The sequence below is a fragment of the Acanthochromis polyacanthus genome, chromosome 20 (assembly GCF_021347895.1).
Source record: "Acanthochromis polyacanthus isolate Apoly-LR-REF ecotype Palm Island chromosome 20, KAUST_Apoly_ChrSc, whole genome shotgun sequence".
NCBI classification, from domain to species: Eukaryota; Metazoa; Chordata; class Actinopteri; family Pomacentridae; genus Acanthochromis; species Acanthochromis polyacanthus.
The window spans coordinates 23,192,465-23,218,355 of NC_067132.1; the positions used below are offsets into that span (position 1 = coordinate 23,192,465).

General features: G+C 38.9%; 1 protein-coding gene across 1 annotated transcript in view; it reads right to left on the reverse strand.

The window, feature by feature from the left end:
- Nucleotides 1-25,891, reverse strand: part of asap1b (ArfGAP with SH3 domain, ankyrin repeat and PH domain 1b) — a 92,586-nt gene that overhangs the window by 49,453 nt on the left and 17,242 nt on the right. The window contains 2 exon segments of the mRNA XM_022196261.2: nucleotides 116-261; nucleotides 6,718-6,790. Coding sequence (XP_022051953.1) covers nucleotides 116-261; nucleotides 6,718-6,790 — 219 coding nt within the window.

Genomic DNA, 25,891 nt, shown 5'->3' on the forward strand with positions numbered 1-25,891 from the left:
GACGTTGTTCCTCCCTCTATCCTTGACCGCCCACAAAGGCAGAAGCATTCAGCGGGACAGACTCTCTAAGCTATTCATTTTAATGATGCTGTGAGTGCAGACATGCGGCACTGACCAGGTTCTTCAGTAGGGCAGACAGCTCCTTGGTGAGGGAGGAGAATTTGACGAAGGCTGTCCCCAGGTCGGGGTTGTCCCGGCTGATGAAGTTGCTACCAAATTTGTCCAAAGCCTGGGCGTAGTTTTCTTCATTCTGGACGTGATCTGCGTTGGAAACAGAGAGCAAAGGCCAAAAAAGTGGTCAGTTTGTCTGCAGTGGACTCTGGCTGATGATTAGCACACTTAGCTTGGAGTGTAGAGGACTGGAAGTACCTTCCAGCTTTAACAACATCCTGACAGGATAATGGACACAAGTAAAGCAACAGAAGCAATGATAATGGTCACATTTTTACAGTTCTTTGGACAAAATTGTTGAAAATCTGCTTGTGTTTACACAGTTAACATGTTAGAAGTTTGGATCTTTTAAGAAAAAGTACTTAAACCACTTCCAACCTGATATTTTCTGGCTTTTTTCCTTCATTGTGGTGAGATAGAAGGGAAATGTGGGAAAAGAACCAAGGGCAGTGGCAAAGAGCAAATGTCCAGTCTAGTGGAAGTCTAAATGGGGGGATCATTTTTGCCCATGCCATATGCATCCTAATCACACAACCATGAGGTGTCACGTTTCAGGACTTTGCATAGCAGCATCTTTATATTCATCAAAGGTAAGGTATCAAATAAAAGCGCTGTCCTCGCATTAGCAAAGAAATTCAAGAGCTGATATTGAAAATCGGCATGCATCTGCTCTTTGTTGATGACATGATTCTGTTGGCTTCACCGGATCATGACCTTCAGCATGCAATGAGGTGGTTTGCAGCAACAATGACATTCAGCATCTCCAACAGGGCTCCAGACCAACTTCTTCCACTGGTAGCACAAGTGGGACCAACCTTCTCAGTTGGGTGTACCTCTCACCTTGGCACAAGAGAAACAATTCCCTTGTTGAACATCTTCTTATCGATAGACCCTAAATATACTGATGTTCCCTAAACGCCTCATGTTGCAGCTGCAGTAGATGCTTCTAGGTGGTTGTAGTGCACTTAGACAGGTGTGCCAGCAAAAGTTACTTTGGTTCTTGGGTTCACGAGAAACTGTAAAATGGAAATGGACAGACGGACTGGGTGTTGGGCGTTCTACCAGACCATTGTGAAGAAGGGGAAGCTGAGCTGGAAGCCATACTTGTCGATTTACCAGTTGTTCTACGTCATGAACTCTAGTTAGAAATTGAACGACTGAAATCATGAATACAAACAACTGAAATAAGTTTCCCGTCTAAGGTGGCAGGGCTCGGACTTTAGGAGGATGTTTGGAGCGGAGTCGCTGCTCGTTTTGCTTTAAAAAGAGCCAGCTAAGCCGGTTCAGGGATCTGATTAGGAGGCCTCCTGGGCATCATCCTTTGGAGGTTTTCCCTCCTGGGCAGAGCTATAACTCGCTGCAGGGATTATATATCTCATTTGGCCTGGGAAGACTTTGGGATCTCCCAGGAGGAGCTGGAACATGGAAACTGGAGAGCGATGTCCAGAATGCCTGCTGCCACCTTGACCTGATTCTAGTAAAGAAAATAGATGGATGGATAGTTTGGAAAACTTACCCCCTACCTGTTGGTCTTCTTTCTGACAAGACAACTCAATCACCACAACAGCAGATAAAATATATTTCTACTACTAGTGACTTGAACTGTGATCGCAACGACTGTCAAGTGTGTGAAAGATCGTAGACATTGAACTCTACTTTAAAGTCTGTCCGTAGGCCCAGATTGAGCTGAATAACCAGAGTTGTACAAAGTCTGATAAATTGGAGATGAACACTGCAAGTTTAAAAAATCTGGGGGTGTGGAGTTAAAAAAGTGAGGTTATTAGATTTCTGAAGTCTGCTGAGAACATAGCAGTCGACTTGGACTGTGGATAATATATGCATGGAATAAAAAAGGCTCTATATCTGGTCCTGCTGCCTTCATTTTGATCCGTTTTTTTTGTTTCAATGCTCAGAAAGTGGAGTCCTCTATTAAACTCCTCAGATTCCCAATCAGTCAGAAGAAACTTTGTAAGATGAGAGAAACATCTTCAAGGAATCTATGTCACCTGGACTGAGATTCTTTAAAACCAGGAATCTCCAAAACAGGAAGTATTTGTTGCAACAACAGTTTGAAAATCAGGAAAATGGGCTGCAGATAAAGAAAATACTTGTGTGGTACAGCAGTCTTTGTTCTAGCGATTTTTCTAATAAGACAGATGTGGCAGAAACGCTCAGACCCTTCAGTGGAAAGTACCTTCTTGTGAGCAGCAGCAGAAGCGAAAACAATAAACATGTGTTTTCGTGTTTTCTGATGAGTGCTGCTCCTCAGAGGGACCCTTGTTGAATAAGTTTTGACAATAGAAAGTCATCCTTATGTACAGTTAATGTCAGCGTGACAAGATGTGCGGTTCTCCAGGTCTGTGAGACTCTGCGGGAGCCGTCAGTCAAACTGCAGCATCCATCTGCCCTTGTCGTTAAGTTGCTGATGGCGGGGAGGTGTTTCCACTGCTGCCAGATCTGGAGAGGAGATCTGAGGGGGAGGTCAGGTGAGACAAGAACCCTGCAGAGCTGATTCTGCCGGCAGCCATTTTGAACTTTGTCATCGTGGATACAATCAAAACAAACATGGAGTTACTACTGAGGACAATCTGCGTTTTCTTCTTTGTACTTCCTGTCTATTCTTATATGACTTTCTGGGGGTTTAAGCAACCTGAGGGAAAAAACATCTGTATTCTGTATTTTTGGATGTTTGATTGTTTGCTTTAAAATCCTGAACAAATTAAGTTATTATACTCATCATTTCATAAAACAAAGCCCCATTTTAATACTATTTAAGGTAGGAATGCAACTACATTATTTTTAATCTACTTTCTTGAGTCAGAAAATGGTGAAAAATAATTATAAAAAATACAAGATTATGTCATCAGATGTCTTGATCTTCAATTTCCTTACATAAATGAGCAAAGAGACCACAAAATATTTACATTTAAGCAGCTGGACTCAGAGAAGAGGGACATTTTTTTTCTTTAAAAAAATTACCCAATGCAATTAACCAAATATTAAAACAACTGGCAATTCATTTAATAGCTGACAACTAATTGATTAATTAATTAACTGCTGCAGTTCCAATTTACAGTCTGTATTGTTTTCTCTATGCATTTACTTTGAGAAACTACATTTCAAAATAACATTTTTAATGGTATTCTTGTACCGGATTCAAATTGCAGCAGGTTGTTTATTGCTCACTGTCCGCGTTTTACACCAGAGCTGCATTAAAGACTAATTCCAGTTTATTTCAGCTTCTCATATCTCCTATTATTGTGGCTATTGTGGCTCTGTAGGTCATGCTAACATTGCATTCTCCTCTACTGTTACAATGTTTTTTAGAAAAGAGGAGTTAAACAAGTAGCGTATGTGGGGGGAAAAAACATCAGCTCCTTGCAGCTTTGCAAAAAAACCCCCCGATTTTTATATAAATGAAATGAAAGCGAACACAGAAATAAACCACCTGGCATTGGACATTTTCATCCAGAGCAACCTGATCTAATCACCCTGAACACTCATCCCCCGGTGCCCGTTTGTTTTCCACCGCTGCTGCTTCAATCTGTGAAACATGAAGTGGCGTTTATTGTGAAGCCGACACAGGAAACGAGATGCAAAACGAGGCAGTTATTTTCTGTATTTTGCTAGCAGGAGACAACTTGCTTTCAATTTCTGCAAGGCTAATGGGACAAAACAAGCAGCAGCAGTGAGCTGTTAGCGGCCAAGCTACAGGCTCCAACTCAACAAGCTAACCAGCTGCTTTACAGGATTCTGCTGTTGTAAAGAAAACATTCCAGGTTTGAATACTTTACCAATAATCAATCAGTTAATCAATGACGAGCCAAGTAGAGCACTCTGTTCCTGATGGCGTTAGAGCTGTTGTCGTCAGCCTGAAACGCAGATCAGTAAAGTATAAAACAGAAAATATACTAGAAGTGTGTCCAATGTGGGAATTTTTAAACTCTGGTTAGAAATCATTAAATCTTACAAAAGATTTTGTCATGGAGGCCCGTAGATAGTTAAAAAAAAATCACAATACTTTCTGCTCGTCTATATATCTTATTATTTAAATAAAAGTTCTGTTTAATTAGTTGGGTATTCAAAGGCAATTTGTTAATATAATTAATGCTATCTTTAATTTATGCTATCTTTACCGAACATTTCATTGTATTTAATGCACTTTACACTACAAAAACTCAAAATCTTACCAAGTCTATGTGTCTTATTTTTGCTCAAAATGTCTCATCCCACTTGATATATGATAAATTTTTAGTTTGACAATGTGGGGAAAAAAATATAGATTTTCACAGTGAAATTTCTGATGTCCACATTTTCAACAATTTTGGAAAATCTTTGAACATTTTTTGGTGGAAACAAAGAAATGTTAAAAATATTTCTTAAGAACATTGACAAAAAAATGATTTTTTTGTCAATGTTCTTAAAGAAAATATCAGAAGTTTCACTGACATATATGTAATCACTTTAGATATTTTTGGAAGATTTTTACTCATTTTTTTGAAAATATTTACAAGAATTTTCTTGCCAAATTTAGGGGATTTTTTTAAATACTTTTTTTAATGAATTACTGGAATATTCTTCTTGAAGGTTTTGCAAATTTTCAGAAACTTGGGGAATTTTTTTGCTGATTTTTTGGATTTTTTTCAGACAAGGAAACAATATGTTTTGGTGCCCATAAATGAAGACAACAGGAGGGTTGAGACAACGCATCTTAAATATCTGAAGTCAAACAATCTTGAAATTAACTTTTTTTTGAGTTGTATTTTACAAGAAAACTCAAAATACGTTTAATACATTTCAAATTAGGAGGTTACATAAAGCATATTTTATCTTCTTTCAAGAAACCTTACCAAGCCGTTTTTACTTGTTCTTTTGGCAGATTTATTCACTTATTTCAAGGTAAAAGTTCCTTGAAATAAGTTCTTTTTTCTTGCTTTGAGAGGGTAATTTTTTCCAGTGTACTACTGTTTACTTATTACTTATACTGAAGTTGAAATCAGTTTAATCTAACATTGTCTGAGTTGTAACTACGTTTTCAAAAAACTACAGATTTTCCTCATGTCGTGCCGACCCAGCGGAAAACTAGCTGCATCGTGTGGCACATAACAATTATCACTGTGAGTTTGTTTGACTGCTGTAAACTCATTAACCTGCTGCTGGCTGTTTTTCTCACAGTGTTTGTGTCTGAAATCTTAAGAGTTCCAATTTTAGCTGGATAAAGTATCTGGAGGGTGTTTATATGCACGATAGAAGAAGTCTTGGCTCCTTTCTTTTCTCGCTCCATCTATGTCTTATATTTGCATAACAAGATGCACAAAAATCCAGTCCTGTTTGAGTTTTAAACCTCTAAAACCAAAGCAGTTTCTGTGCTGTCTTTGGGGTTTTTTGGGCTAATTTTTCACAGCAGTCTAAGGTTATGCACCAAACAGGAGAGCCATGGCTACAAGTGGGAACTCAAAAATGTCTTTTGTGCAGAATAACCAAGTCAAAATGCCTTCAATCATAAAAAAACTAAAGTTGCATTTCATTGATAGTGCACTTTACAACAATTTTAAAAACCTAGACTCAATATGGGCATTTTGGCATGTTCCCACGGGTGTTACTAACACTGGAAAAATTGATTATTTTTCATACCAGAGATATTTTATTACTTACTTTCTAATTTCTTTTCAAACTCCTGTCTCCTCCAGGTGAACACTGCCTGCAGTTCAGCCAAAAAAATCTGTACAGAATTTTAATTTTTTTCACACAATCTGGTTAGAGCAAATGCTTTAATTTTGATGAATGTTCAAAGGAGACATTTTTATGAAATATCACCATTTTAAGATTAGATCTGGGCATTTTTCAATGGTGGCATGTCATAGATGACTAGTTCAGGGACTGTCAGAATGTTGAAAATCTGACTATTCTTTTTGCTCTTACAGCTTCTGGCTTTGATAAATGATGTAATTTTGGTGATTTTTTAAAAGAAAATCTGCCTTTCAAACCCAATAGTGTGTTTTGAGGGTCAGAGAGTTAATATCGCATGAAGTATTTGTTTCACTTTAACTAGATGCTGCGAGCCGCCAAGGAAACTAAAGACTGTAATAAATAGCTAACTTATTAAACAGCTGACTTCCAGCTGTTCCAGCGGTTCTTTGTTTCTCATCCTTCAGAGTCAAAACGAGAAAAAAAAGGTAAACTTGGTCTGTGGAGAACAAACAAACTTTTTTTGTGGGACAAACATCTGAAACTGTCAATTTGCAGGGAGGAGGCCGCTCTCTAAAGTATTCAGTGGAAAATTACTGAGGAACCATGTCACAGCAACGAGCAAAACAAACTCAGGTGTTGGTTTCTGGGACAGCCTGGAAACACACACAAAACACCATCTGTCCCACAAAAGGCAACGCTCCAGACAAAAAAAAGCAATCCTCATATTTATTAGAGATATTTAAGAAATCCTGGGCTTTCCTGTGGGGTTTCATTTTGGAAAGGGCTGTTAAAGCGTACCCAAACATGAGCCAAAGCACAGCGAGGACTGATAAATTTAGAAACAGGCGGTCTCACCTTGACCTGAATTGTAGATGGCCTTCACTGACTTCTTCACCTTCTGCAGGGAGGTTCGGTCCTGGTCCAATGCCTGGAAAAGAAAAGAAAAAAAGCGGATGCTATTAAAACATTTCTTCTCTTAAAATTCCTGTTGTCTTCATTTACAGGCACCAAAAATATTGTTTCCTTGTCTGAAAAAAAACCCCAAAAATTTAACCAAAAAATTCCCCAAATTTCTGAAAATTGGCAAAACCTTCAAGAAGAAAATTCCAATAATTCTTGAAAAGTTTCCCTTTAAAGTTTTATATTTAAAAAAATCCCCCAAATTTGGCAAAAAATAAATTTGTAAATATTTTCAAAAAATGTGTAAAAATCCTTCAAAAAAAGTCTTTAAAATATCCAAGTGATTCCACATATATCAGTAAAATTTCTAATATTTTCTTTAAGAACATTCACAATAAAAATCAACCAAAATCCAGTGAAATTCACTGGATTTTGGTTGATTTTTTTGTGAATGTTCTTAACATTTTTTTTTTTTAACATTTCTTCTTTTCCACCAAAAACTGTTAAAAAAAATCCCAAAAATGTTGAAAATGTGGACATCAGAAGTTTTACTGTGAAAATATATATTTTTCCCCACATTTTCAAACTTTAAAACTGGTCAATTTTGACCCGCAGGACAACACGAGGGTTAAGGAGACACAGTAAATATTTACACAGAAAGACAGCAAAGATATTTTCAATATTCAAATACTTGTTTTAATGGCGGAGCAAATATGAGGAGATTAGGGCAAAAGAACAACAGATATTTGTTCAGTAATTCAAAGCATGCATACGCTGTAAAGCCAGAGCTCTCCATACAGTGCTTGACCTGAATGTGACATAAATGATTATTTCACCACTGCTGACTGATGGAGCAGAATCTTTGTGTTCGCTCACAGTTAAAATAAATAGGCGGTATTTCCAATTTTGTCACAGTTTGGCTCTGCATTATTACAAATTATTCACAATGGAAACACACAAAAAATAAACACTGCCGCTGACCTATTGTTTCAGTAGGTTATCTGTCTCACTTCCCCGCAAGTTCAGAGATTAATGCTCAAGAGTTTTGCAGCCAAAGCACCGAGGAGTTGAAATAATGACCATTATAAACAAAAAAAACACACACATGCAGTAGATCATAGCACAAGTGGTTACTCATTTGATAATAACAACTATCTAACTGCACAAAGCGCGACCCTTGAACCGATTTCACCATCGGCCACCCCAGAAAATATGGCTTCACATGAGGAAAATTCATCATCATAAACATCATCCACATGCAAGAGAAACTCATCATGTGGCTGTATTGCTCAGCTTCCTGCCTGCCAGAGAAAATAACAACTACATCTGAAGTTACACCGCATTCAAACGCACCACATAACTCACACATCCCCGTTAGGACTCACAGCACGACTGACACGTCTGCACACGCAGTAAAACCAGCCAGCTACATGTGGGAGTTCTGCTGATATCGTAAATTAAGTGAAATGTAAGATTGTGATGACTTCTTGACTTGAATTTTGATCATAAAGTTTGACAGTTTTCAGCTTTTTCTTTGTCTCGTTAAACTCTTCTCTTCATCATAGCGCTGTTTTTCGCAGAATTCCTCATTCGTCTGCTTTTAAATCTCTCTAGATGCCCTTCTTCTATTAAGCACCATCTAACTTTTCATATTTTATCCTTGCCTCTGACTCATTTTGGCTGATATCGGGTATAAATAGTTTGATTGGTGGCTTCCAATAAAGACCGATCAGAAGAGCCAAACAGATGATGCAAAGGGCTGGACCCGAATATCCCGAATATCCGGATATTAATTTTGGTATCCGAATATTCGACGACCCCTCCCCCCCATCGGACATTACTGGGCGGAAAGAATATGCGACGTTACTGTCTTCCTTCTGCCTTCTGCCCACATCGGCTCATCTCGTCCTGTGATCACATAAAAATATACACGTCTATGACATATACACATGTCTATGTGATCACCCCTTCCTCCCCCCAGACGAAAATATTCGAAGCTCGTCTCTTCCCTTCGCCTTCGGCCCATTTCGGCTCATCCCGTCGTGTTCGGCTCATCTCCTCCGTTCATGTTTGTAAACACCACCCGAATGGCCAGGTTGCTGCCGACTCTGACGTCACGCTTCACTTCGTTGCATAAATACAAGACAAGATGCTGAAGACCTCCACTGTTTGGGAATTCTTCAGTTTAACTGAAGACAAAACCAAGGCAAAATTTGGACCAGAGACCAGACGAACGGATCCGAATATTTGGGCCGTCTACGCCACAAGCCCCGCCCCCTCCGAATATTCTTCGGATATTCGTCTTTAATAGGGCCAGCCCTAAAAATAACGAGAGGATTTATCCACACGCAGCTAAAGTGGCTGCGCCGCTTCCTTCAGGTGTCTAAAAAAAGACACAAAAACTTGCAACTTGCAACGAACGCTCCAAAATATTTAAAAAACACAAACAGGTAAATGACAACATTTCCAGCTGTGCACGATACTGTGGTTTATTGTCTTCTATAAATGCAGACAGAAACTATGCCTGCTTATGGGGTCGCTTTTTTTTTTTTGGTTGCAGGTTCTATAGAGTAAAGTTGGACTGAATTGAGTTTTATGACCATTTTCACAACAATTTTAATCATTTTAACAACTGATTACTTTGTTTGGGTGACTTTTTAGTAAGAAATAGTCAAAATAATCTGATTCCTGCTTCTTAAAAGTCTCATTTCTTTACTCCGATGTGACAACAAACTGAATATCTTTGGGTTGTGGACAAAACAAAACATTTAAGAACATCTTTGGAAACCACCGATCAACATTTTATAGTCCAAGCAACTGAAGAGTCTAGAAAATAAACCACAGATTAGTAAACAACGGCAGCCAAAGTGTACTGGAACAGATTTTTGTTGCTTCTTAATAATTTATTGTTCTAACTTGCTGTGCACAATTTATCTTTTACTGTAGTTTGCATTTTAGAAAATTATATTTATTTTAGCCAAGTTATAATCTAAGCTGTTCTCTCTAAACTGTTTAAACTGTGTCTGTAAAAAAAAGAGCGGAATATGTTGCACATGTTGCCTGGAGATAAATAAAAATCTGTCATATCACGACACTTCCTCATCTCTGTTTTTGCTTTAATGGTTGAATAAATGAATAATGCTGCAGGACAAGAAGAATTCTTCAAACAGACTCAGAAAATCCCCAGAAATCCTCAATCCTTTACTTTAAAACACACTAGGATGAGTCAAATTCTCAGTAAATGAGGATTATGATTCCTTCTTTACAGTAAATCAGAATAGTAATTGAAGAATTGGTCATCAGCAGGGGTAAGGTTTCTCTAAAAAGTGGTCCAAAGCTTCTACAAAACTGCAATACTTTACATTCTATCAAGGATTAGTCATCAGGGTTGCTTTCTGATACCTCTATCTGGTCCTACTGATGCTTTTTGAAGATTTAAACTGTAAAATGAAGAAGCAGACTGCGATTTATAACCATATTTGCCACTTTTATCAGATTTTCTTCAGTCTGAACCCATCAGAATAAGTGAAATAATGTCTTCTTCTGGTGCATTTGAGGACGTTCTGGGGCTAGAATTTTGTGTGAACCATTTGAAATCATCTCTAGTTTGTAATCTAAATAAAAGCCATTGCAACCAGCCACACCTAGAAGAAACGATCCTGCAGCCAGCCAGGAGTGAAACAGAGTCCAGCAACCATAATGACCTCATCCCCAATAAAAAAAAACACACTGATCAGTGGGCTTTTACTAGCAGGCGTATCACACTGGCACCTCCAAAAAATACGTTTAATCTGGTGATAAGCCCCCAGAGGATTCTAAGACGGCACCTTCTCTGTAATTACGTTATTTACCAGTCGTATTTCCCTGACTGCTATCTATAAAGACGGCTCAATAAAGCGAGAGGCACACGTTTATTTGATGGCAGAATATGGGACTTTAGTGCTGCACACATGGAGAAAACGGTGACAGCGATGCGGAGGTCAAGCTTTTATCGCTGCAGTTAGCTAAACAACCGGAAGACGCTGCAAAACAACAACATGAAAATCACCTGTCACACTGCACACCATCTGTCTGGAAGGCTTCTATTATCTGCTGCAGGAGAAGCTGCACTGCAAAAACTCAAACCCTTACCAAGTCTGTTTGTTTTGTTTTTTAGTCAAAATGTCTCATCCCACTTGATTTAAGATAAATTTACTGAACAAGCGACATTTCAGAAAATTAGAGGGACTTGATTTAAGACATTGCATCTTAAATATCTCGTTAAGTCAAACAATGTTGAAATGATCTTGTTTTGAGTCGAATTTTACCAAAAAACTCAAAATAGGTTTAATTTCGCTGGATTTTGGTTGATTTTTATGTGACTGATGTAATGACTTTAGATATTTTTAGCATTTTTTTTGGGAAGATTTTTGCTCATTTTTTGAAAAATATTATAAAAATATTATAATCTTGTATTATACAAATATAGAAAATATATGCAGAAAATATATTTACAAGAATTTTCTTGCCAAATTTGGGGGATTTTTAAAAATAAAACCTTTAAGGGAAACTTTTAAGGAATTATTGGAATTTTCTTCCTGAAGGTTTTGTAAATTTTCAGAAATTTGGGGAATTTTTTGTAGATTTTTTGGATTTTTTTCAGACTAGGAAAAAATATGTTTTGTTGCCCATAGATGAGGACAACAGGAGGGTTAATACGTCTCAAATTAGGAAATTATATGAAAGCAAAAATCTATTTTTGAGTGAAAAACTGCTAATTTTTTTAAGCATGTCTGGTTTATTTTAAGACACCTAAACTTGACAATCCTGGTGAAATATAGCTTAAAATAAATGTTTCCAGCACATTTTAAGATCTCAATATTCTAAATATCATAACTTATTTCAAGAACTCTTACCAAGCCACTTTTCACTTGTTCTATTGGCAGATTTTTCCACTTATTCCAAGGTAAAAGTTGCTTGAAATAAACTTTTGTTTCTTGTTTTGAGAGGGACATTTATTCCAGTGTGAGCTAATTGGATGACTTGCTACACTCAGGAAAAGTGGACACACGAGCCCGTCTGCATCACCTGTGTCTGCATTAATGGAATTATTTATTCTGGCAGTGCAAACATTTCACATCCGGCCATTTTAAACGGAGAGGACGAGACCATAACTCTGCCATGTTGGCTCATAATGGATGATAAACACAAGCAAGAACACCGTTACATCAAGGTCAGTCGGGTAAAAGCAGGAACGCACACACACAACAATGGGCTAATTAAATTTCACAACATAATTAAGCCGTCCTTGGCCTCCCTCGGACAGTTTTACATGGCTCTTCCCCAATTATGGCAGCGGTAGTTTGCCGCCGCAGGGCCCTTTCTGCCAGGGCCGAGCCCTTTGATCCCGCTGCACATGGGAACAGACTCTGCTGCCACATACCTCCCCACACTGCCTCATTACTTAGCCTCATGTCTGTTTGGCTAAACAGTGGTCCAAACAGGCCGGGGCTGGTATGAAAATTTAATGGTAGCCCTCGTCTTGGCAATGCTGTCTCTGTTGGTGGTATTATCCTGATGATTACTGTGATGGAAATCTTCAAACAGTAAGAAAACAAGCTTAAATGATGAAAAATACTCACTCAGAACTTAAAATCACGTCACATAGCTTCAAAATGGATTTTTCTCCTGATCACTAACGGATATCAAGCTAAAAAAATGGCACAGGAGGCTGCGACGCTGTTGTTGAAGGCAATAAAATCAGATCTAGGAAGTCCAGGTTGATTTTTTCATCATTTATCATAGCATCTACAAGGTAAAAACAGGATTACAGCATTTATCTTGCAAAGTAATCCAAGCAATGGGTGCTTGAATATACAACTTTATCATCTTGCCAGACATTTCATGCTTTTTTGCAAAACAACTCTGCCTTTTTGTACCTTTTTGGCTCCACTGCAGGAGTCACATCAGCATCCAAAAGCAAGCTAACACCTTGTTCATCAGCCACCGAGCCGACTCTGCGCTTTAAAGCAGATATTGTTAAAGTGTGTACAACTAACAGCTTTTAACTGACCCCAAACAACAGTTTTACTAACTTTTAACCGTCTGAACTCCAACATTACACCATTATCTGAGACAAAAACTCTAAAAACATGGGAAATATTTGGAGTTTCAACTACTTCTCTGTGCCATTCCTTATGGAAACTTCAGCAAATTTAAGCTTAAAGTCGTGCTATTTCGTCAAAATCACTTCATTCGACATGTCTCATTTAAAAAATTGCCAAAAAATAAGCTGTTTGCTTGAACTAGATACTGTAAAGATTAAAAATTGTGTGCTTCTTGCTGCAACTGTGAAGCCATTAGTAAATCATTTGCCACCAACAGTTAAATGACAAAAAATCAGGGAACATTTAGTTGAACTGCAGGCTGTGTTTACACGAGACAAGACATCTACTAGTAGAATGGAAACAAATTAAAATTGTCAACAGTAAAACATCCACAATATGTGCATTGGTTTTATTTTTGCAAACTGAATAATCAAATTCTATTACGACTTATGATGTTAAAACTGTCATACTCCCACAAAATACATTTCTGAGTTCTTCTAGCTATGACTGTGTTGTTTCCATAGAGGTGCAGGACTTTATATTGCAATGAAAAATGTCCCTACTGCGAGTAAAACTGCAACAGGAGCAACAAACACCTCAGAAACTGCTGATTGTAAGCAGCCACAAAGCCAAGCAGCACTAGTCACCACACTATCTAGGTCCATGTCGCACCATAAATGCTTGAAACATTTTGAAAAAAGCTGTCTCACTCACTTAAAGCAGTAATTCAACATTTTGGGAAATGGGCTTATTCGTTTTCTTGCCCTGAGCTGGATGTAACGATCAATACCACTCTCATATCTGTGCATTAGGTAGGAGCCGGTTAACTCGGCTTGTCACAACAAAGGGGAAAGGGGGATGCAGCTATTTAAATCGTGTTTACTGCACAGGTGAGAGTGGTATCAAATGTCTAATCTAACCCCCAGCGGGAAAGCCAGTAAGTGCATTAAACAGCTTCCTTTCCACCCAAAATGTGCTGCTGTGCTTTCAAAAAGACACACTAATTGTGACCCTGTTTGCACTCGCTTTTACAAAAGTTAACAAGCGGACATACTTAATTTCGAGTGTAAATAGTCCCCTCAAGATGCACAAACCACTTGCAAAGGAGGTGTGGGATAAATTCGACCACGTATTTTTAATGGTGTAAATGTCACCGTGTCCTTATGTAGCAAGGGCACAACAGGAAAATATGTCGTTAATGCAGGATGTGGTTATTGTGGGCATATCTGTGAGTCACAAGTGGCTTTGTCCTTTTAATGCCAACACCTGAAATAACCCCTTCATGTGTGTATTGTCTTGAGTGGGCGGCTCCTTCAGATCTGCTGCACTTAAGGCATTAGAGGAGATTTAATTTCCTACGACTTTGAACGTAGCATGCGCACATACAACCTCTCCCTCACCCCCCTCTTACCTCCCCCCTCTTAACATTTACGAAGAAACGCCCCCCTCCAGAAACTTGCGTAGCACTCGTGAAGTTGCCTACAGCAGCAGTATAATACAATAATACAAGGAATTTAGCAACCAAGGCATCTGTCTTTAGGTCCATTTGTTGTTTGAGCTGACGCCATCGCCCAAATGACTCGCCAATAATCACTTTTGTTTTTGCATTCTCGCGATCCAGTTGTCTTTTATTTTCTCTGACCTCAAAAAATGACTTTCTTTTACGGCTGGGTCCCCCTGGATCTTTATCTGCCATTATGTAAATAAAGATGAGCAAAACAAGTCGCCAGCTAACTACGAAGCTGTACCAAAGCAACACATACAGAAAACACGTAAGTCCAAGGCGTACGTAATCTACGTAACTAGGCCTCAGCCGGAAGATTTTAGATTGACAGGAAAGGGAGCAAACCAAACGCCTCGGTCCGAGCGCGTTGATTGGCTGATGTTTTTCAGGTCCTGCCATGTCCATAGTTATTTTTTTTTATTTATTTTTCATTTTTTTAGAAACCATACATACAAGTCCACTAAAGGTCAGTATATTCATTTTATGTGAATCAGACAAATTAAACAACAAAAACATCCTCCATAATGCCTTTAAGACAAGTTATTCCGCACCACGACTCCTTTCTGTTCTCCCTCTTTGAACGGACATTTTTCATTCAAATTTGGACATCAATAGCAATAACATGTACTTTTAGGTTAACGTGTCTGTTTTTATTATTTTTCTTCTAGTATAGCATTTTTTTCCATGTATATATGTTTCTGCATTTTTGTCACTTTATGTGAATTGCTGCCTTTGTCTCAACACTAATTTCCCCTCAGAGATGATTAAAGACCTCCACTTTTCTATCTATCTACACACCTCATGGTGCATTTTTCAATTTAGTACATCTTTATTCATTCATTTTACACTTTTTTGTGCATTTTGTATCTTAATCTATATTTCAATTGTGGTTTTGGTCCGTTTATGGCTTCTCTGTGCTAACGGAACAACAAAATTTCCTCTCGGGGACCAATAAAGTATTTCTAGTCTATTCTATACATTTGTCTGTTCGTACTTGAAACATTTTTGTGTTCTTAGCTTGTATGGCGAAAGACGTACATGTAATTAGGGCTGCAAATAGCAATTATTTTCATTTTCGATTGTTTTCTTGATTAACCACCAGTTGTTTGGTCTATGAAATGCCAGAAAAAGCTGGAAAATGTTGACTGGTGTTTCCCAAAGCCCATAATGATGTCCTTAAATGTCTTGTTTTGTTCACAACCCAAAGATATTCAATTTACTGTGACAGAGGCGAGAAGAAACCAGAAAATATTTACATTTAAGAAGCTGGAATCAGACAATTTTGACAGTTTTTGACTCTTTAAAAATGACTCGGACTGATTAATTGGCAACTAATCAATTCATTGATTAAATGCTGAAGCTCTAGACATAAACCGAGTCCTCTGACCTTCTATGAGAAGTATCACAGGTAAGAACAAGATCCAAACACATGTGGACACCTTGGAGACTTGGAGATAGACAGACATGTTGCAGGAGCCAATGAGCGCTACATTATAAGTAGAAACCATTCTTTGGTAAAACAATTTTGACTGCTGAAGAAGCCGGTCATGATGAATTGTTTGTTTGAGATGAAGAATGTTGGATTACAACTGCTTTGGAGCAATAAATGCATAGATTATTGAAACGCAAACTATCGTCTCGGGCTCTCTTCATCAGATATGATAAAGTTTGTCGGTATGTCAATTATTTAAGTCCTGGTGAAGCATCTCAGATGCTTCAAACATTGGCTTAGCCTCTACAAGTGCGAATGTGGCTGTGCTTTGGCTGTCCAAATTATCAAAACCAACTGTAAAAAGGATCTCTGTGTCCCCAAACTCCACTGTAAGAAATGTGTATCATCCGGTCACAAAAATGCAAACTGTGGTTCTGAACAGAGGATTTGTGTTTGGTTAATAGACCCATCTTTGAAATTTAATGCAGAAACATGGCTTCTCGCCTTCTGCATGCTAAAAGGGAGTTATTCAGTGGTTCCTAGCAGACGCCATCTAAAGCGGTTGGACATGTTGTGTTACACTGCAGCAGATTAGATCCTCGTAACAGCTGACACATCCACTAACAAGCCTTGTTTCCTCTCAAAGTGCCTCTTTGCGACATGCCAAACCCCGCCCTCAGCTGCACTCATCAGATCTGTGATTACTCCGAGGTTGTAGCTCTGTGTGCTGATTAGGACGAGCAGAAACAAAGCAGAGGCCGAGCAGGCGGACTGACCTCAGTGGCGCTAGCGTTGAGAGCAGCTGCCATCGTTATCCAGGGGTCACCCATAATCCACTCTGTTTGTGCTCTTAATTAAATATTCAGTCTTAACTCGAACAAGATTTGCTTTCTTAGCTGCTGTTGTGTTCACTTCGGTTCTGGTTGCACCGTCCAAACATTCACGCACCAAAAATCTGCTTTATATAACACTCATTTAATATCTGAATGAACATTGTCACATTGGCTGTTCAAGTTTAACTGATGTAACTTGGAGAGATGGTTCGTTAAAACAGTTTCTCTCTGCTTTAAAGGCAGGGAAAAAAAGAAACAAATCAATGAAATAGCACCATCTTGGCACATGGTCTTTGCAAACCCTTGGCAACAGGCAAGAATGCATCCAAATCCTGCTCTCCAAAAGGCTGACAACTATTCAATAAAGTCAAAGGATTGTTTTTATCTGCCAACAACCAATGGCAAGCTCCCATTCAACCCGGGGAGATTAGCGAGCGTGACAATGCCAAAACATCTGCGGCCGCTCGTCTTGTACAGCTACAGAGATGCACAGGGATGATGTGATTAGTGAGAAAATGAAGCAGAGGAAACGGGATGTTTCACGGAGGCTGTGAGCCACTCGCCTGACAAATATCCATCCTGGAGAGCGGTTTGTGCTGTGAAAGTCAACAGGTGAGTGTCAGAGTGCTTTTAAGAGGACGTTTGTCAGAGATGGAGCCAAAGAGGTCAAGGGCCGACTTCAAGGAGTTGAAGGGCGGCGCTCACGCATGGTGCCTCAGCAAGACCCGGTTTTATAACCAGCTGGAGCTCCAAGGTCAAAAGCAAACGCCCTTGAAAGTCCACAAACTGTCTAATATAAAAAAAATAAAGAGCCAGAATAAACATTTCTGACATTTGAAAGACACACATTCACTTCTGAAAGAGAAAATATAAATTATGGACCAGAATAAGTGATATTTGTGACGATTTAACAGCCACAGATGAGCATGGAAATGGGTCTTGCTTCAAGATAAAAAGACATTAAAATTATAGGCACACATTCTTTTTAATGCATGTTGTCTTGGCTTGTTCTGCTCAATAAACTGTCTAAAACCTACAGATTTCACAAAATAAGACTTAAATAAGATATTTAATTAGTGTCTTTTCTGATAATTTCAGTAAATGTAATATTTTTTGGAATAAGAATGTAATAATTTTATCTAGATGTCAGAATCTTGCTAAAAACGGCTATAATAAGGTATCACAGGCCAAGAAACGTCTTATAATAGATCAAATCACAAACATTTTCAGTACACTGTCTTGTATGACAAAGAATCTTAATTTCACAGCCTTTTGTTAAAAAAAAACTTACCTCAATAACAAATCATTAAAACAGTTTCAGTTAAATGTTCTTACATTCGACTAATTCATACTGTAATTCGCATAATTGTTTAATCTGTGAAATTTTTACCATTTAAATTATTATATTTAGCATGAACATGACAAGGTATAACTTTACTGGTCCTCTATAGAGAAAATTCTAAACGGACCAATAAATCACTGCATCGTAAAAACACAGCGTTATTGAATACCATGATTAATTTTACTAACTGTGTCTCAGCATAGGTATTTGTATCGATATTATGCGAGTAGGAGAGTGAACAATTTTGTGATTTTTTGCAGTTCAACAGCTGGAAGTGCAGCTAAACAAAATATTTTGTCAAAAACAGTCCATTGAAAATTTAAGTAAATCATAGAAATGCTACAGCAAGCAGGAAGATGAACTGTAGAGTCTTTTGACCTATTTTCTGACTTCTTACTGAATGAAATAGGAAACCAAAAATTTCTATGCAAGTTTTTTTGCACTTGACTATTGCATAGTCAAAACAAAAAATGGACAACCCATCTAAAGTGACCAAAGGGGTTCATGGAGCCGACTTCCTGGTTCCCAAACAACCGCACAAACATGGCGTCATGCCCAGGAGGTCAAAGCCACGGGGGGGAAACTGGTGGCTGAAGCGACTGGGCATGACTGACTGGAGGCTGTCTCAGCTTCACGCTTCCTGCCCGAGGCCTTATCCGTCCTCAGCAGCCCTGCTGCTTCCCCTGCAGCCGTCCTTTGACAGGAAGCAGGAAGCGTCCAGGCTTGTCAGTGTCCCGTCCCGGGTCTGCGGCTCTCCAGCTAATGACACTAACTGCTCTCCGCTGACAGTAGAAGAATAAAACAAACAGGCTCTCTGGCTGTCTGCAAAAGGGGTTTGTCTTTGTTCGTTCATCCTTTCAGCTCTTTGAAGTGCTCTACTCTCCGCCACGAGATTTGGCTTCACACCGGCGGACGGTTATGCGGTTACCAAGGAGACGTGATCCGGCCGTCTCACGCGTCGGCTCGACATTCTTCGCCCGTGGAGATTGCGGGAAGCTGCTCTGACTAACCGGCCAGCTTTCTGGGATCCAGCCACGACACTGTGGCACATTTTAAACTCCTCGGAACGGCTAATATGCTAATTAGTTCCTAGAAGCAGAAAACAGGAAAGGGCACAATTATCAAAGGACTTCCCCAGAATTCAGACGCAGAGGCTAGAAAACATCTGCACTGGCATTTTTAGAGCTAAAGTGACACAACAGATCATCATTTCTTTTAGAGTCATTCTCATTTCCTTTCTGGCCTCAGTGGCACGACAGCTGCAACACAATTACACCCAAAACGAGGTGTTTAAATTCACGCATATCAGAAATAAATCTGCTCGCTCTGTCTGAATGAAGAAGTCACATAAAAGATAAGTCCGTCTGTCTGTCTGTCTGCCTGCTGGTTGAGTCTATGTGGCATGACTCAAGCAGGAAGGGCGGGGAGCCGTTTTCATTGGCAGGAAACAAATGCACATCCCTTTCTCTGGGCCGGCAGCCGGCGAGGCCTTCAGCTCTCCAAGTGGAATGGGAAAAATGAGGGGATGTAACATTTCCAAAAGCAGCTGAGGTCAGATGGCCTATTTCTCACACACAGACAGAAAGCGAGCGATCGACTGCCAGTGGTTTTGGTTTAGGTTAAGAGGTGTATCAGGACGACCACAGGACTAAACGGTGTATCTGACATGGCAACTTGATAAAGGGAGGCTATACTTTAACACAGTTTTGAAGTTAAAAGTGAATTCTATTGGTTAAATCTGGTTAATATTTCCTCAGCTTGTCCATTCTGTGTGCAATGAATAACAGACATGCAACCCTCCTGTTGTCTTCATTTATGGGCACCAAAAACTGTTGTTTCCTTGTCTGACAAAAATCCAAAAATTCAGCAAAAAAATCAAATCCACCGCCAATCAAAAATGAATATGCTTTGTTGGGCTCTATAGGGTTAAAAGACAAGAGCATCCAAGAGAAAGCAGCGGTAAACAATCTGGTTTTCAATCTTGATTAAACCCTCCTGTTGCCCTCATTTACAGGCACCAAAAAATATAGTTCCCTTGTCTGAAAAAAAACCCAAAAATTTAGCAGAAAATTCCCCAAATTTTTGAAAATTTGCAAAACCTTCAGGAAGAAAATTCCAATAATTCCTTAAAAGGTTTCCTTAAAAGTTTTATTTAAAAAATCCCCCAAATATTTCAAGAAAATTCTTGTAAATATTTTCCAAAAAAATGAGTGAAAATCTTCAAAAAAAATCCTAAAAAATATCTAAAGTGATTACATATATATCAGTAAAACTTGCAATATTTTCTTTAAGAACATTCACATAAAAATCAACCAAAATCCAGCGAATCTCGCTGGATTTTGGTTGATTTTTATGTGAATGTTCTTAAAGAAACATTTTTAATATTTCTTTTATCCACCAAAAAATTTTAAAAAATTTCCCAAAAGTGTTGAAAATGTGGACATCAGAAGTTTCACTGTGAAAAAATATATTTTTTTCACATTTTCAAACCTTAAAATGGATCAATTTTGATCCACCAGACAACACAAGTGTTAAATAGGAATCCTGAAAAGCAGCATCAAAATAAAATGGTCCTTTTCTGAATCCGCATAAATTAGCTGGCAGTAACCTATGAAATGGTTTGTATTAGAGCCACTGATCTGATCTGAGTCATTTAATCTTTCCTAATCCAATATCATTCCCTAGATAATACAGGCTTCAAGTACATTAAAGTTATTGAAATCAGTCCAGTAGGGCACTGTCTGAAATGCAGTGTGCAGAGAGTTGGGAGTACTGTGGCTTGAAACGCTCCAAAATATATTAAAAACCTCTAAGTTTGACATGAATGTCAGAAAATGTCTTGTACATCAGCTGTATTACCTGGTTGTACCATCAGGTGGAGCCTCTTAGTGTTTAACACTGCAGCAACCCAAACAGGCTGGAGCTAGGCCTTTTGGCGGTTCTGTGATAGCAAGTAGGGAGGTTTATCAACAAACGGGCACCAAGGCAACGACTTTTGTGATGCTTCATGACCTCCAAGCAAAGATCGTGTATTTAAGACAAGCAGCAGTCCTACATCTCAGTGGCAACAGATCCAGTTTCTGAACACACACCTCGGTTTTAGGGCTGCAAATAAAAATAATTTTCATTGTTAATTATTCACTCATTTAACTGATTCTTTGTTTGGTCAAAAACATTGATTGGTCTTCCCCAAAGCTTTGGATGATGTCCTCAAATGGCTTGTTTTGTCCACAACTAGAAGCTGGAATCAAATAATTTTGACTTCTTTCCCTCTAACTATTAACAAATGGATTAATTGATTTATCGTTGCAGCTGAAATACAAGACACTGGTCTATTGTGCATGCTTTGAGATGGACTAGAAAGCAGTATAATAGCAACAACCACTGGTCCATGATGGTGTTTATGTGCACGTCCGCAAGGGAATACAACTCATTACAAACAAGCAGCTGCAGTGCAATCAATTCCAGTGCTTGATTCCACGTTTATTCGGCCTACACGGCTTACTGGGTGCACTGTAAGACATCACCTGAGCAATATTGTCCTTCTGATAATCCATGTTCTGTTTTAACAACCTGCCCAGATGCCATGTTGCCTTCAAGATCAACGAAAAGATCGCTGTACATTCTGCTTGTAACACTTATATTTGCGTTTCATCATCGATGCGTCGCCTTACTGCAGTCAGCTCTCGTTTCCCATCTGTGGCGACCTCCCATTTGCACTCGAACGTCCCACAAGGAAGTCCAAACCACAATGAAAGTTCAATAGCCACTGCTCTCAAACTGCATCGCCATGTCATCACACTGGAGTGTTCCTTTGACAAAGAATAAAGCAGCACTCTGTGTTGAATTAGCAAAGAAATTAGGACATGTAATGAAACGAAAACAAGAAAACTTGGATTGTCTCAGCTAGTTTTTTGTGCTAATATACTGTAATTGAGCACAGAATGTTGCTCACAGGCAAAAACATGCAAAACCAACAGTGATGTCCCACTGGTGGTGCAAAAATTCAATTAGTTTTCATCTTTTTTAGCTAATTTTGACCTGCTAATGTTGCTGCATTTTGCTGTACACCCTCCCAGACAGAAACCGCTCAGCTGCATGCTTTTCCGTGTTGAGTTTGGTGAGACCACACAGTGGATAAAGCCAACTTCCTGAGCTGCGAGGATGCCGATTCTCTGCTGCAGACCTCCAGAGACTCGTCGCAGGAACAGAAAGGCATGCATTCGACCGGTGAAAAGTCAAGCCGTGCATGCAGAGGTGTTACATTCACACATCGTTCGTCGACCTCCCTCTGCTGCTCTCGCTCAGCCCACCGCTTGTTTCGAGTGATGTTTTCACAATCACACCCACGCTGCTGCTGCTGCTGCTGCTGCTGCAACTCACCTAACATCAGCACAGGCAGCTTACCTTTATTTGTACTAGGCTCACCAGTCAGGAAGTCATTATTCATGAGAAGCAGCTGTTAGATTGTTCTGTTATCATCAGGAGAACGGTGGGAGAAACTCACAGCTGATGATTAAAAAATGACAGCCGGCATCCTCTTTCCGATGGATTTGGAAACAAACGGCAGCAGAGCAAAGAGGTTTGTTTGCTTCCGGGCAAACCTGAGCCTCAAAAGTGACAAAACCGCTTTCCATTTCAGGGCTGAAGCACAATATTACCAAGTGTTCCATTGGTAGAGGTTTGGGTTACAGATTTAGTCCATGAAATTTTAAAATAACAAGAAACAGGGCTGTTATTTTCATTAGAAATCTACCCACAAAGTATGTTTTGGACTAAATTATTATTAATTTGGTATATAAACTTCCTAATTGACAACTTTAACTCACAAAACACACAATTTACTATCACTAAAGCGATAAATCCTCCAAATTAAGAAGCTGCAAATAGGTAATATTTGGTATTTTTGGCTGAAGTGGTGTCCTCCTTTATTGTAAGATGACTCTAAATAATATAAAGCTCTAAACAGGCTTTAGAAAATTACTGAATAACTGAGTCAAGCAGGTGCTCAGAAACTTTAGAAACACAAATAACGCTGCATTCATTCTTTCCTCTTTCTCCCACGCCATAGAGAGGCGTTCTTTTTTAAACTTCCAGTTCATATAGAGAACAAAAAGAAGGTTTGTTCCCCACAAAACCCTCAAAAATGTGAAACAATTCCAGCTGAACTAACCAATCGATGATGGCGCTGGAGATAACAAACCGCTGCAGAATAACACAGCGGCTGCTTGTAGACGGTTTTCCGCTCGTATGTTGCAGATTCGAGAGTCACAAAGAGTTCCTGAACTTCGCTGAAAGTGAAAGTTAGGTGAGGTTTCAGTTGTTTTACACCACCTTTCTTGAGAATATTCATTTACTTCCCAGCTTTTTAAATTCTTACCTTAAGTTGTGTAAATGTTGGGCTTTTTTGTTGACCTTTCTAACAGAAGATGACAGAACTATTTTTAGCCATTTTTTAAGCTAGTAAGCCAAAATATTTGCTGCTTCTTGTTGCTCAGGTGTGAATATTTGATGGTTTTCTTCATCTTTTCTGAAACTAAACTGAATATCTTTGGGTTTATGAGTGTTAATGGGACAAAACTGGATATGTAAAATGGAATAACACCAGTGGTGAGTGTTTAAATGAGTTTATTTGGAAGGGATTAATCGATAATACCCTGTTTTTCGCAGCCAGGAACGTCTTACTGGTGTGACATTATGTTTAAATTCGGCCCCGACAATGGGAGATAATCCAAGCTCATTACATCCACATTAAACACTCCGAGTGTTTGCGTATTGATCAGTTACGACACACTAAAGAAGATATACCACGCCATAAGTCTTTGGGGCTGACTGGCTCGCTATAATAAACTACGCCGTGCTTTATTTCTTATCTTGGATTTATCATTGATCAGCTGATAAGCCTGCCAACTCTGCTTCCTACCAACCAGCCACCATTCTTGTAAATCTTTAAGGCCTTCTGCAGCCAAACAGCCCCTGATAAACACGCACTATTAGCAGCAACGTTATTATTCCAGCCTCAGAGTAACGTTCCTGCACAGCGCTCAGTCATGAGTCCTTGGCCCAAAGTCACAGATTCTGCAGAGAGCTTTACAGCATTCCTTGAAGTTTTGCTGCCAAAGTGTCTCGGATTTCACACTTTATGGGACTCCGCCGTGTGAGAGAGCAGCTATTCCAAAACCACAGGTGTATCCACTCCCACGGGCCGTTCGGATGTTCGGAGGAGCAACTGGACGAACAGAAAAAAGCCCAACAAGCGGCAGATTTTCCACACAGATTTTCAGTGTATGACAGCTTTCAGAAAGTGTAGCTTTGACAGCTCCTGTCATGATGCGGAAAGAGAAGTGACTTTCAACTAACGCTAAATGTCACCAGGAAAAGAGACAACAGCTTCTCTAAACCCTCCTGTTGTCTTCATTTATGAGCAACAAAAAATATTTCCTTGTCTGAAAAAAATCCAAAAATTCAGCAAAAAAATCCCCAAATTTCTGAAAATTTGCAAAATTTTCAGGAAGAAAATTTTAAATATTCCTTAAAAGTTTGCCATAAAAGTTTTATTTTTAAAAAAAATTCCCCAAATTTGGCAAGAAAATTCTTGTAAATATTTCCAAAAAATTAATAAAAATCTTCAAAAAAATCCTAAACATATCTAAAGTGATTACAAATATATCAGCAAAAGTTTCAAATGTTCTTGAAGAACATTCACATAAAAAAATCAATCAAAATCCAGCAAAATTTGCTGGATTTAGGTTGATTTTTTTGTGTGAATATTCTGAAGAAACAATTTTTTTCCACCAAAAAATTTTAAAAAATTTCCCAAAAATGTTGAAAATGTTTCACTGTGAAAATATATTTTATTTCCACATATTCCAACTTTTAAACGGGTCAATTTTGACGCACAGGAATACATGAGGGTTAAACTTATTTTGAGTTTTCCTGTAAAATTCAACTCAAAACAAGACAATTTCAAGATTGTTTGACTTAACAAGATATTTAAGATGCGTGTTGATTTTTTTTGTGAATTTTCTTAAGAAAAATATTCCCTCTTTCCACCAAAAAATGTTCAAAAATATCCCAAAAATGTTGAAAATGTGGACATCAGAAGTTTGACTGTGAAAATATCTTCCCCCCCCCACATTTTCAAACTTTAAAATGGGTCAATTTGACCTGCAGGATGACACGAGGGTTAAAGGACCGTCGCTGGCTTTCCTGCGGACATGAATGACCTCAACAGGCACTTGTGAGAAAACTCAACGCTGAAAATCTGCATCGACTGTTTAGCTGCAGCTCGCACAAACAAACACAAATGCACACAAATACACACAATCCAGGGCCAAACAGCATCAAAGCTCAGAGACAGAGACGCACTGTTTACCCCCGAGGACACGACAAGACAGCCGGCCGTCACAGGACAACGCTGTCTGCTGCTCCTGCAGGCCGGTCCTCCAGGACAACAACGTTAGCACTGATGTAATCACAGAAGAAGAAAAAACGAAGAGCGAGGAGGAGGAGGAGGAGGAGGACGAGGAGGACGAAGAGGATCTGTGGGTGCTTTGTTATTGCTAAAATAAAGGCACAAACCAAAAAAGGAGAAAAGCAGCAAGAACTACTACATAACAAACAAGTCGATATTAGCGATGTGAGTATTTGTATGAACACTACTGAGGCCCGGCAGCGCTTTGAGATGAATGCTAACATGCTAAAATAGAAAATGCTCCCTCAGATGCTTTTTGTAAATCAACATGTAAGACAAAGTAGAACCGAGGCTGACGGCGGTGTCATTATTTTCCTGTGTATTTGCTTGCAAACCAAAGCGAACAAGCTAAAACTTTCCAGTTGGTATTCAACTCCGTTTTTGTAATTTTCTTTCAGCGTAATATCTGGCACAAGAATTGCCCTCAAGATTAATAAAGTTTTATCTTATCTTACACT